We start from the raw sequence: 12,132 nt of genomic DNA, 5'->3' as shown, positions 1-12,132 counted from the left end.
ATTAACGTGTAAATGGCCTCTGTGCTTGAAAACGTCCTAGTCTTGGCGACGATGAGAGTCCACAGGCTTCTTCAGGCGTGCCACATACTGCTGAAGCCATTCACTGATGTTCGGAGCCCTTACAGTTAAGGAACAGCTGGGATGCTGATCGACTGCATGCAGGCATGTGAACACCACTATTTTATGTTTGTAGACAGGAGTTTCACAGCATATTCACCTTGAAGATATAACAGAAAGGCTGTGAATTTTGAAATAAACACCCTGGCTAATGTTCACGGTAGTCCGAACCAGTGCACCTAAGTAACGGTACGATTAACACACCCAAAATATCGTAGACCCACCTCTGGCCTGACTTACACCCAGTACATTCTGTGAATTAAACGCGTCATATGAAAGAAAGCAAAATTACGAAGTCCAGCCACACACCTTCAGTTAGTTACAGTCCTGTTCCTGTGTTTTGTGGCCGTATGACGAGGTGTTTCCAGAAGCCTAAAAGCTCCATAAAGATACTTCATTCGCAACTGCCTGTTCATTTTTAGCTTTATAATGGTTATATTTTCAAAATGTAGCGCGTCAGTTACGGAATCCGAATCCAAGCAAAGAGACAAATACTTTGGTGAGGCCGGCCGGAGTGGCCGAGCGGTTCTAGGCGCTACGGTCTGTTACCGCGCGACCGCTACGGTCGCAGGTTTGAATCCTGCCACGGGCATGGATGTGTGTGATGTCCTAAGGTTAGTTAGGTTTAAGTAGTTCTAAGTTCTATGGGACTGATGACCTCAGCAGTTAAGTCCCATAATGCTCAGAGCCATTTGAACCATTTGAAATTTGGTGAGGTATCATAATGAAAGTGAGCAGTGAGTTCCCATTGGTGTTGTTTGACTCTTAACGTGGATAACTTCCCGAACGCTGGGATCCGTAGTTGCCCATCTACATTATAAAAATATAATCGTTATAAACCTCAAGTTGCGTTTATATTGACGTGAAACCGGTAGTCGCGAATAGAACCTCTTCAGATAGCTATGTGCCTTTTGGAATCACCTCATCATTCTTGATTTTCTTGAGCGTTATAATTTTATGATAATTTGAACGATTATTGGGTATTGAGCGTTTTTCATGTTATTCACAATGTTTCTGAACTATGGTTGCCCTTCCCAAAAAGGTTGCTCCATAAAGACACTTGCTACTGATACTTGCTACTGAGAGCTGCCGTTCCTGCTGGGTTTGAAGCCGGCAGTCAGGCATAGCTCTCGGCACCGGTCCCTGTCGCTTGGGACCTTCCTGAAACCATAGGTCGTAAGCATTTTTTTAATGGGTTAACTAACACTTTATTCGACGAGCTTACTAACATGGATTATCTACAGAAACATGGACGCACTGGTAGAAAGCGATGGTAACTTATATCAGCCGGTGCTGGAGGAAATATGTTACAAAGTGAGACTCTAAGAAGATATGGCAAACAGACTAAAATGAGAGAATAGAGCTTGTATGTTTAATCGTTATATCGAGATTGACTCGTACGCTAAAAGCACACATCTGCAATTCAACTGACACATCTCATGGCTGTATTAAACTGTGAGGCAGCAAGCCCCAAAAATGTTTGTACGAAACTAATCGAGGGTTATCTGTAACTCGCCATACTAAAGTATGTATTCGTAATTATGTAAGCTGTCAGTTCGTAATTTGAAGGAATGTTATAGTTAACGAGCTTATCTATCGTAGTGATATCATGGTGATATTCTGGATTCGCACTGGTGCAAGCGTTACGGTTTATAGCAGCATGTGCTTAAACTCGGAAAATAAATATCCATGTTGTTTTAATAGGAATCATATCCTCTGTACAAGGTATTCTGCAAAACGGGACAGCCTCAAATTCGCTGAAGAAGGACGGTCGAGATTTGAAACCGTTTCCTCGCAAACATGACGTCAGAGTTTGTCGTAGACGTGACTTCTACAAAAAATTTATGTTTACTAGCCTTCCGCACATTGTCATGTAGATGTCTCGTTTTCATTTTACGAGAACCTTATCGTCAAACAGAGTTTATCTCAACGGCGGTCGCCGAGAACATTTTGTCATCCTCCAATGGGTGCGGAAGAATTGTTTTCCGAGTCCATAGAACCACTGGTCGTTTCTTGTTGGTTATGTGGCGGTAAAAATTTTTAAGACGAAGGAAATGTCTGGACGGATGAGACTGCTATGACTGCATGGAGCCAAGGCTCTTCTGGTGTTTATGTGGTGATGTAAACTCTTACCGTGAGACAAACGGTTGGGAGCGTGATATTGTTCGAGATCTGAAGAAGTACTCTCTGCGGTGTATCGATCCAAGAATTGTTTGGCAAAGCTAGAGTACGTTTTTGAAACATCGTAATTGACATTCAAAAGGAGAATGACTGATATGCGAATACGTACTTAACAATGTGAAATTGTGTATCTGACCCGGAATCGAACCCGGGTTCCAAACATGTCGACGGTAGTGCGTTGTAAATGAGACGAAGAAAGGTCATCCCTCCGATACAAAAGTCGCACGAAAACACTACAAAAATGAAGACAAATTATCCGGCCTATTTAACACACTGTCAGCGATGGTGCTCTTCTGCATAAGCATTGTAAATTCCACCTTAATTATCTGAGCCGTACTTCTTAAATATTTTTTCAGGTGTGTACAGTCACTACAACGCCGCAATCCGGACACGGGGTGCTTAATGCAGCCAACTATGTTCAGTCGAGTACAACGACTACAGGTGATAAAGACGGAGCGTTGTGTTTTTCTGGAGCTGGGATATTGGTTTAGCGACCGGGATCACAAGGACCATACATTGCGCTGAGATGTGACTGTGCCTACCGAGTAAAGCAGTCGAATGGTTCAAATGGCTCTGAGCACTATGGGACTCAACTGCTGTGATCATCAGTCCCCTAGAACTTAGAACTACTTAAACCTAACTAACCTAAGGACATCACACACATCCATGCCTGAGGCAGGATTCGAACCTGCGACCGTAGTGGTCGCGCGGTTCCAGACTGTAGCGTCTAGAACCGCTCGGCCACTCCGGCCGGCAAAGCAGTCGAGGCAATACCAGTATTGGTCACTTCCTCAGAAAAAAAAAGGATGGGTCAGGAGAGTACCTTCTTGTTAATCTTCCTATTCGTGCTTCCTTTCTGACAATTTGTAGGTCGTCTCTATTACAAGGCTTGTAGGTGTTGTAGAAGAGACTTTGTAGACACTGATTTCAGAAGAAACCCTTGTCTGAAAATGTACCGTTTGCATTTTAAATAAGTTTGAAGATCGGATCACATTCAAGTCACTCGCTACACGGTACGCACATCGCAGTGACATCGGTTTTGACCTATGTGCCCCACCAGGAGCCCGTATCGTGGACATTGTTTTCAGAACTCGTCGTTGGATTCTCTTCTACGTGACAATGAGCGTCCTCTTCAGAGTCGGAAATGCGGTGCGTCCTTTTAACACCACAGTAAGTACCCCCCCAGTTGTGAATTACAAGTTTGTCGCGTCCGTTATTATAGTCGGGTTAAAACAGTATGTGATAAGATAATCAGAACTGGAAATGACGTCAGCGCCCTCCTCCCAGCTTGTGTACGTGCCGTGAAGCGGGAGATTTGAAGGTGATTTGGTCTCCAACCTTATTTTATATCCAAACGATACACTTGTGGATATGGGTTCCCTCGTGAGCGACGACGTGGATACGTTGCGGAGACGCGCGAAGGACAAAAGTATAACGCATACGTTTTCCGCAACGTGGCTTCAAACTGGCCTAGTAAAGGAGCAGCAGGCCGCTGTGGCCGAGCAGTTCTAGGCGCTTCAGTCCGGAACCGCGTTGCTGCTACGGTCGCAGGTTCGAATCCTGCCTCGGGCATGGATCTGTGTGATGTTCTTAGGTTAGTTAGGTTTAAGTAGTTCGAAGTCTAGGGGACTGATGACCTCAGGTGTTAAGTCCCATAGTGCTTAGAGCCATTTGAACCATCAGGAGCATCAGCAAGGAAAACAGTAAACGCTTTTTTTTGCGAAAGTTAGAGCCTAAATGTGTGCAAATGTGAGTACTAACCTAGTAAACCGACAAGGAATAATAAACTGTGTAGAAAGTCTTAAGTTCTTAGGTGTGCATATCAATGAAAATATAAACTGAAATCGTGTAAATTGACCCACTAGAGCGCGAAGGGTTGGCAACTTTTGCCACGAGTGCCAACTTTGCGGATATAGAAATCAGTAAGGTAACATTATTTCAGTAACAGATGTCTTGTCGTATTCTGGGGTAACATCACACTTAGACAAGAAATATACATCGCTCAAAAGAAAGTAAGAAGAATTATATGTGGGATTCACACAGGTACATCTTAAAAAAAAAATGGCTCTGAGGACTATGGGACTTAACTTCTGAGGTCATCAGTCCCCTAGAACTTACAACTACTTAAACCTAACTAACCTAAGGACATTACACACAGCCATGCCCGAGGCAGGATTCGAACCTGCGATCGTAGCGGTCGCGCGGTTCCAGACTGTAGCGCCTAGAACCGCTCGGCCACCCCGGCCGGCGTACATCTTTCAAACACATCTTTAAGCAGCTGGAATATTAAACACAGTCCCACAGTACATTTATTCACTGACGAAATATGATGTTAGGAATTCATTTGAATTTGAAAATAAGAGAGATATTTACAAGTACAGTGTGGTTATAATTAAAATTTCGCAACTTCAGAGAGCCGCCACGAAAAAAGAGTGATCGTCGATCAACGAAACATTGCGGAAACATTTGTCAGGACGTGCGGAAGAGAAGTAACGAATAAATGAACGCAAGACACATATTTCAATTTGCATTTGAGAGGGTAACATTTGTTAATCGAGTACCGTGTTTACATTCCATGTTAAAGACATGACGGCCATCTGCATCCATGACAGCCTGGAAGATCGTACAGATTCCATTTCACAATTATTCGCAACACTTTTCGAACGGTGGACCGTTGAATGTTTACCTGTCGTAACACAGCTCGTGAAACGCTTAAAGATCGCGCACTGCGTAGAGCGTTCTCAGCCTTGGCAACAGTAACTTCCTCAAAAATTTGTGGCGCAACCGTGCTCAGCCTCTCCCCAGAGCAATTCCCAAATCGTCAGTTAATTCGAACTTCCGAATCACGTTATTCAGCCCCGGTTTTAAAAGAGATCCTCTCCGTATTCGTTTAATGCGTCGGTTCTAGCAAAGGGGAACAACACTGTTGTATTTTTGTAAGACGAGTAAAGCCCTGCCCATGTTGTTCACATCCCTGTAAACTGTCTGCTATTGTCATCCACACTGACGCTTGTGTTTCAACGCTACATCGCCGTACCAGTACCGGCGCCTAACGGCAAATTAGGACACTAACACTACGACCAACGCAAATCCTGCAGAAGACACTCCGAGCATCTCTCCAATAAAATTGCGTTGCCGTACGGTAAAAAGCTTTCCGTCTGCAATGGCTGAAGCAGCGAAAGATTAATTTTACAACCACCTATACAACACGAGAAGGAATAGAAACCTGCCTGATGCTTTAATGAGTCTTCTTTTTGCACAGAAAGTAGTGAAATATGCAGGTACAGAACTCTGTGACAATCTACCCACGGAAATAAAATGTCTGACCGCTACAGAAATATTTTCAAATGTAGGTGAAAGATGTTTCTCCTAAAACAACCTATATCGAAGAGAAATTCTTGAATATAAATCTTTAGTTAATTACACAGAAAAAATTATAAAGGTCACATGTATATATTAAATGTTTTTTTTCATACTTTTTAAAATGTAAATACGAGTTGTATGTTACTCTTTTGATACTTCACACAATATAAAATTTATCGTGAATATGATCTATGGAACATGTAACAAACTCACTAAATAACTAATTAATTACTTTGAATTAAGCATTACATACCACCTATGGAGGTGTGAATCATCTTGAAAGTATACCTGTCAGTGATCATAGTTGATGCAAGTAATAAAACCACTTTCGCTATCTATCCACGCGTCATTTACTTTTGTCTTGCGTGGTAAACACTTAACGGCATCAGTGATAAGAAAATGTTTTAGCGATAACAAGTGGAGAAAACAATTACATATCTCGAAAATATGAAGGAAACCGATAATCATGACTTATATGTCAACCAACTGGAAACGTGCAAGTGAAGGTTACTGTGAGATGCCTCTTTCTGCTGAGTTATCAGATGGAGTGAGAGAGACACGTGTGAGTATTGCTCTGGTCACGAGAAAGTAGCCAGGGCAGCGAGACAAGCCGCTGCCAACGAGTTCGCACTCCTGCCGAACCCAGACCACAGTGCCATGGTGCACCAACGAAAAGTGTAGTCGACGAGCTCATCGCCTGAAATGATGGATCTGAAGCTTACTGGCAGATTAAAACTAAGTGCCGGACCAAGACTCGGACTCGGGACCTTTGTCTTTCGAGGGCAAGTGCTCTACCATCTGAGCCACCGAAGCACAACTAAGGCGCCGTCCCCGCAGCTTTACTTCTGTCAGTGGGGACGGGATGTGAGTCGTGCTTGGGTAGCTCAGATGGCTTTGTTCGGTCAGAGAGCCGGTTGGCCTCTGTAATAAAAAACTGAATGGAAGGATCAACAAACGAACTTTAACAGATGTCATGTGACGTCCGCAACGACCAAACCCAACGATAAAAAAAAAGAAAAATGGAAAGGCAAAGGTCCTGAGTTCGAGTCTCGTTCCGGCACATAGTTTTAATGTGCCAGGAAGTTTCATATCAGCGCACACTCCGCTGCAGAGTGAAAATCTCACTCTGAAATGATGGATTTGCTGATAAAAAGTGATTGATTGGTTCATGAAACCATTTTGACCGTTTATGCCTGTTTTGCGCAAGTAACTTCATATCTGCATGCTAGTACACATAAAATCCTCAACACTCAGTTTGCGTATTCTAATCTATATCCTCATCTCTAATGTTTTTCCTATTTATCTTTTTCCACTTTATAACAGTTACTCCTGAATGTCTCAACGTACGTACTACCAAATTACACTTCACTAATTTTCCTAAATTCACTGTAAACTGCATATCGAGGGGTGATTTCTGTTTTATCGCATATTAACATATAAACTATACCATTTATGGATGGAAAGTGAGAAGGATGACCCTTCACACATGTGTTTAAGGAACTCGTATTACTATACTAGTCTCACATTGTCACCAAAGTAACATGCAATACTTGTGTATTTTGTTTCGAAGAAACACTCTTCGGACGTGCTGAGTTAATTTCTGCTCGATTTTACATGATTTTCTTCGTTGCTTACAGTTTACCTATTCGTCTCAAATACCAGTCTCATTTGTAAGCGGTCAGCGTCTCAACTCTGTCTGATGCGGCTACGGCAGACTCGATCAGTTGTCAACTGCAACTTATTTAATTGTTTTAGAATCAATATCTTCCTCAAACGAGATATTTACCTTATGCTGGTATGACTAGCTGTGGATTTCGGTACTCATATATTCTCTCCAAATTTTATAAGAAGACTTTATTTTTAAGATCCTCCTATGGTACCGTATGGTGTTGCTTTAAAAGCTGGACACTGAAATGTTCTGAAGTACTGCAATTAGAAAAAGATAGCTACAATTCTGCTGGATATCTGAGGTGTTTTCTATAATTCTTCAATATTCTTTGTCCATGTCTTTAAACATCTCGGCTATGAAAAATAAAGCAGAAAAAGATGTAGTCAGAAAGTTCTGGGTTTGTCAACGCTAAAAACGAAACGAATAGTTGCGAACAAAAAAAAATTCACAATAGTGGTGAAAGTTGATACATGATCTTTGATACATGATCTTGTCTATGCTACATGATAGAAGTTAATCCCAATCTAATAGCAATTCATAATTTCTTTCCTACTAACGATGTTGAAATGAACTCGTAGTGGGATCCAGAATTAATGTTCACAGCAATATAAGTGTATCTGTATCACGTAAGGCTACAAAATAACTATTTGCAAGAAACGTTTGAACTACATTGTAACAGTAGCCCTTAATTAATTTATGGTAAGCGGTATGCTGTCGCTCAAAACAATGTTGTGAAACTAGACCCAGTTTCTGTGCTACTCCAGTTGTATCCGCAGGTCCTGCGTCAAACGGGATAACTACAAAGCCTGCGGCAGCCAATGTGAAGAGCACCACCAAGCAAAATATCTTTGATACCTCAGATAACAAAACGTAATTGACGACTTGTCAGACGAAATTTCTTCAGATTTGGACGCGGTGTCACAGCAGTGGGACAGTACGTTCTTATTTCAGAGGAACCGAATTTAGGTTTCGGTCAGACAAATATTATTTATTTTTTGTATGGCCCCCCTTTTTTTCAGCGAATTGAAACAAGTTTTCTCTTAGGTGACCACGGTCAGTTCTAAACTAAGTAAACGAACTCAGTGTTCGAAATGACTCACTGTCTTGGCAGCGGCGTCTTCTACAAGCAGGAAAGTAAGCGCCGCGGCCAACAATAGTTGCACCAGCGGTATCAGGGTTCGAATGGTTCGCCGACGCCCGGACTCCATGCTGCTGGAGAGAGCCGTACTGTGACGTGTGCAGCAGCGCCGCGGCTCTTTTATCTACTCTTCCTCCTCTCGTCCCCCTCTTGTCGCAGTCGACGACGTCACCCTCCCCTCTCCCTTCCCTCTCCCCTTACACTTGAAAACACCCTGACATCTTAGTTACCGCCACTGCCGTCACAGTGAAAATAACGTCGAGTTGATAAGACCTTCAGGCGGCGTCGTTCGTGCTTGAGACTATGCTCTACAAGTGTCACATCAATCTTCTAAGGAGACCTTCTGGCGGATTTCCACATACATTAAGGTTAGTGCCGCTAATTTTCATTGTTACTATCGAAAGCAGATTTCTCACAAATACCAGTAGTTGTTAATTGCTAGCTAATTCGACGATGCTTCGCAATTTACAAATACGAATGGGAACTCAGCACACGTCTAATCTTCTTCTCCTTCCTGTCTCTGTTCATCCCCTCCTCCGTCTCTCTTTGGCCCATCACTTCCTCTTACCCCCCACTCCGTCTCTTTGTCTATCTCCTCCTCCTCCTCCTCCTCCTGCTCTCTCTGTCAATCTCCTCCTCCTCCTCCTGCTCTCTCTGTCAATCTCCTCCTCCCCACCAATCTCAATCCATCCCCTCCTCAAACCTACCTCTCTCCATCTCCTCGTCCCCTCCCCCCCTCTCTCTATGTCTATGTCCAATATCTCTTTGTCTACCTCCTCTGCGCCTCTATCGCTGAGCCTGAGCGCTGTTTATTGTTATTGTAAACGAGACCTTGATTGGGAAATGAAGACACGGTCAATGAATGGGTAATTCGGCTGAGATTGTTGATATAAGGGATACAGGAGAGACCAGTCCAATTTCTGGACCTGTAAGGACAGAAGCTTCAGTGAAAGTTTCGGAAGATTCAAATTCCCTAGGAGCATTCTAATTATAAACAGATAAGCCATACATACACCTCATCTACATCTTCGTGATTACTCCGCTATTCACAGTAAAGTGCTTGGGAGAGGGGTCAATGAACCACCGTTCCTCTTTCCTCTTAGAACTGACTACGACGAAGGGTTCAAATGGCTCTGAGCACTATGGGACTTAACATCTGAGGTCATCAGTCCCCAACAACTTAGAACTACTTAAACCAAACTAACCTAAGGACATGTCACACATCCATGCCCGAGGCAGAATTCGAACCTGCGACCGTAGTGGTCGCGCGGTTCCAAACTGCAGCGCCTGGAACCGCTTGGCCACACCGGCCGGCACTACGATGAAGGGAACTATACAGCACACTGTTGTGTACAGAATTTTTGTTCAATGTTATGTACAAGGAGACAAAATATATGTGTGATAGAAACATTTTGCCCAATGTTTTAAATGCCCTAATATGTAAGTTAAAACTGATTCCAAGGAAGAAAACGAAACAACATATTTTCACAGCACAGCATTTTCTTTCTCACAGTTGGTTTTGACAGGAAATCTGTACACTATTATTTAAATATATATACAGTTTATACAAAAAGGTACGGCCAAACTTTCAGGAAACATTCCTCACACACAAATAAAGAAAAGATGTCAGGTGGACATGTGTCCGGAAACGCTTAATTTCCATGTTAGAGCTCATTTTAGTTTCGTCAGTATGTACTGTACTTCCTCGATTCACCGCCAGTTGGCCCAATTGAAGGAAAGTAATGTTGACTTCGGTGCTTGTGTCGACATGCGACTCATTGCTCTACAGTACTAGCATCAAGTTCATCAGTACGTAGCATCAACAGGTTAGTGTTCATCACGAACGTGGCTTTGCAGTCAGTGCAATGTTTACGAATGCGGAGTTGGCAGTTGCATGTATGGATTAGCACGGGTCAATAGCCGTGGAGCGGTACGCTTGTATCGAGACAGATTTCCAGAACGAAGGTGTCCCGACAGGCAGACGATCAAAGCAATTGATCGGCATCTTAGGGAGAACGGAACATTCCAGCCTATGACTCGCGACTGGGGAAGACCTAGAACGACGAGGACACCTGCAATGGACGAGGCAATTCTTCGTGCAGTTGACGATAACCCTAATGTCAGTGTCAGAGATGATGCTGCTGTACAAGGTAACGTTGACCACGTCACTGTATGGAGAGTGCTACGGGAGAATCAGTTGTTTCCGTACAATGTACAGCGTGTGCAGGCAATATCAGCAGCTGATTGCCCTCCACGGGTACACTTCTGCGAATGGTTCATGCAACAATGTGTCAATCCTCATTTCAGTGCAAATGTTCTCTTTACGTATGAGGCTTCCTTCCAACGTGATCAAATTGTAAATTTTCACAATCAACATGTGTGGGCTGACGAGAATCCGCACGCAATTGTGCAATCACGTCATCAACACAGATTTTCTGTGAACGTTTGGGCAGGCATTATTGGTGATGTCTCGATTGGGCCCCATGTTCTTCCACCTACGCTCAATGGAGCACGTTATCATGATTTCATACGGGATACTCTACCTGTGCTGCTTGAACATGTGCCTTTACAAGCATGACACAACATGTGGTTCATGCGCGATGGAGCTCCTGCACATTTCAGTCGAAGTGTTCGTACGCTTCACAACAACAGATTCAGTGACCGATGGATTGGTAGAGGCGGACCAATTCCATGGCCTCCATGCTCTCCTGACCTAAACCCTCTTCACTTTCATTTATGGGGGCATTTGAAAGCTCTTGTCTACGCAACCTCGGTACCAAATGTAGGGACTCTTCGTGGTCGTATTGTGGAAGTCTGTGATACAATACGCCATTCTCCAGGGCTGCATCAGCGTATCAGGGATTCCATGCGACGGAGGGTGGATGCATGTATCCTCGCTAACGGAGGACATTTTGAACATTTCCTGTAACAAAGTGTTTGAAGTCACGCTGGTACGTTCTGTTGCTGTGTGTTTCCATTCCATGATTAATGTGATTTGAAGAGAAGTAATAAAATGAGCTCTAACATGGAAAGTAAGCGTTTCCGGACACATGTCCTCATAACATATTTTATTTCTTTGTGTGTGAGGAATGTTTCCTGAAAGTTTGGCCGTACCTTTTGTAACACCCTGTATTAAATGGATTTCACATATTATACGTATTTAAAGAAATATACAGCCAATGTACAGGGTGATTATAATTGAACTTTCAAAACGCTGTAGAAATAACACCACTGATCAGAATGACGTCAAAATGCAACGGAATATTATCAGAGAAGGGGGAAAGCCTATGGCAGAAGAAAAAAATAGTTTCAAAATTGATCAATAGATGGCGCTGTATGTGGCAGAATACGTGAATGAAAACACCTGTCATGTGCACGACGCGTTGAAGTTGGTATAAACACGCCGGGTACACGGCTTCCGATCCTTTCGCGTCTGCGACGTTCGCCATGATTACCTCAATGCAGGACCGCGCTCTACTTGGAAAGCTGTATTACAAGAATGATGACTGTGCACACCTCACTCTGCAGCAGTTCCAGACACTGAATGGTTTGAAAAAAGGCGTTGGCCCGATGACTGCGGTAGGTCTGGAGAATATGATTCAGAAATTACAAAAGAGGGGTTCTTTTCGTGTGCATCGTGGTAGAGGGACGAAACGAATTGATT

At 43.2% G+C, this 12,132-nt stretch overlaps 1 protein-coding gene across 1 annotated transcript in view; it reads right to left on the bottom strand.

The window, feature by feature from the left end:
* LOC126455595 (cholinesterase 1-like) overlaps positions 1-8,548 on the bottom strand; it is a 120,944-nt gene extending 112,396 nt beyond the window's left edge. The window contains exon 1 of the mRNA XM_050091351.1: positions 8,431-8,548. Within this exon, the coding sequence (XP_049947308.1) occupies positions 8,431-8,538 (108 nt within the window). The 5' untranslated portion in view covers positions 8,539-8,548. The remainder of the gene's footprint in view (positions 1-8,430) is intronic.
* Positions 8,549-12,132: the final 3,584 nt, after the last annotated feature.

This window comes from Schistocerca serialis, chromosome 2 (genome assembly GCF_023864345.2).
Source record: "Schistocerca serialis cubense isolate TAMUIC-IGC-003099 chromosome 2, iqSchSeri2.2, whole genome shotgun sequence".
Taxonomy (NCBI): domain Eukaryota; kingdom Metazoa; phylum Arthropoda; class Insecta; order Orthoptera; family Acrididae; genus Schistocerca; species Schistocerca serialis.
The sequence above is the reverse complement of the archived record's forward strand: the minus strand, read 5'-3'. Positions and strand labels throughout refer to the sequence as shown.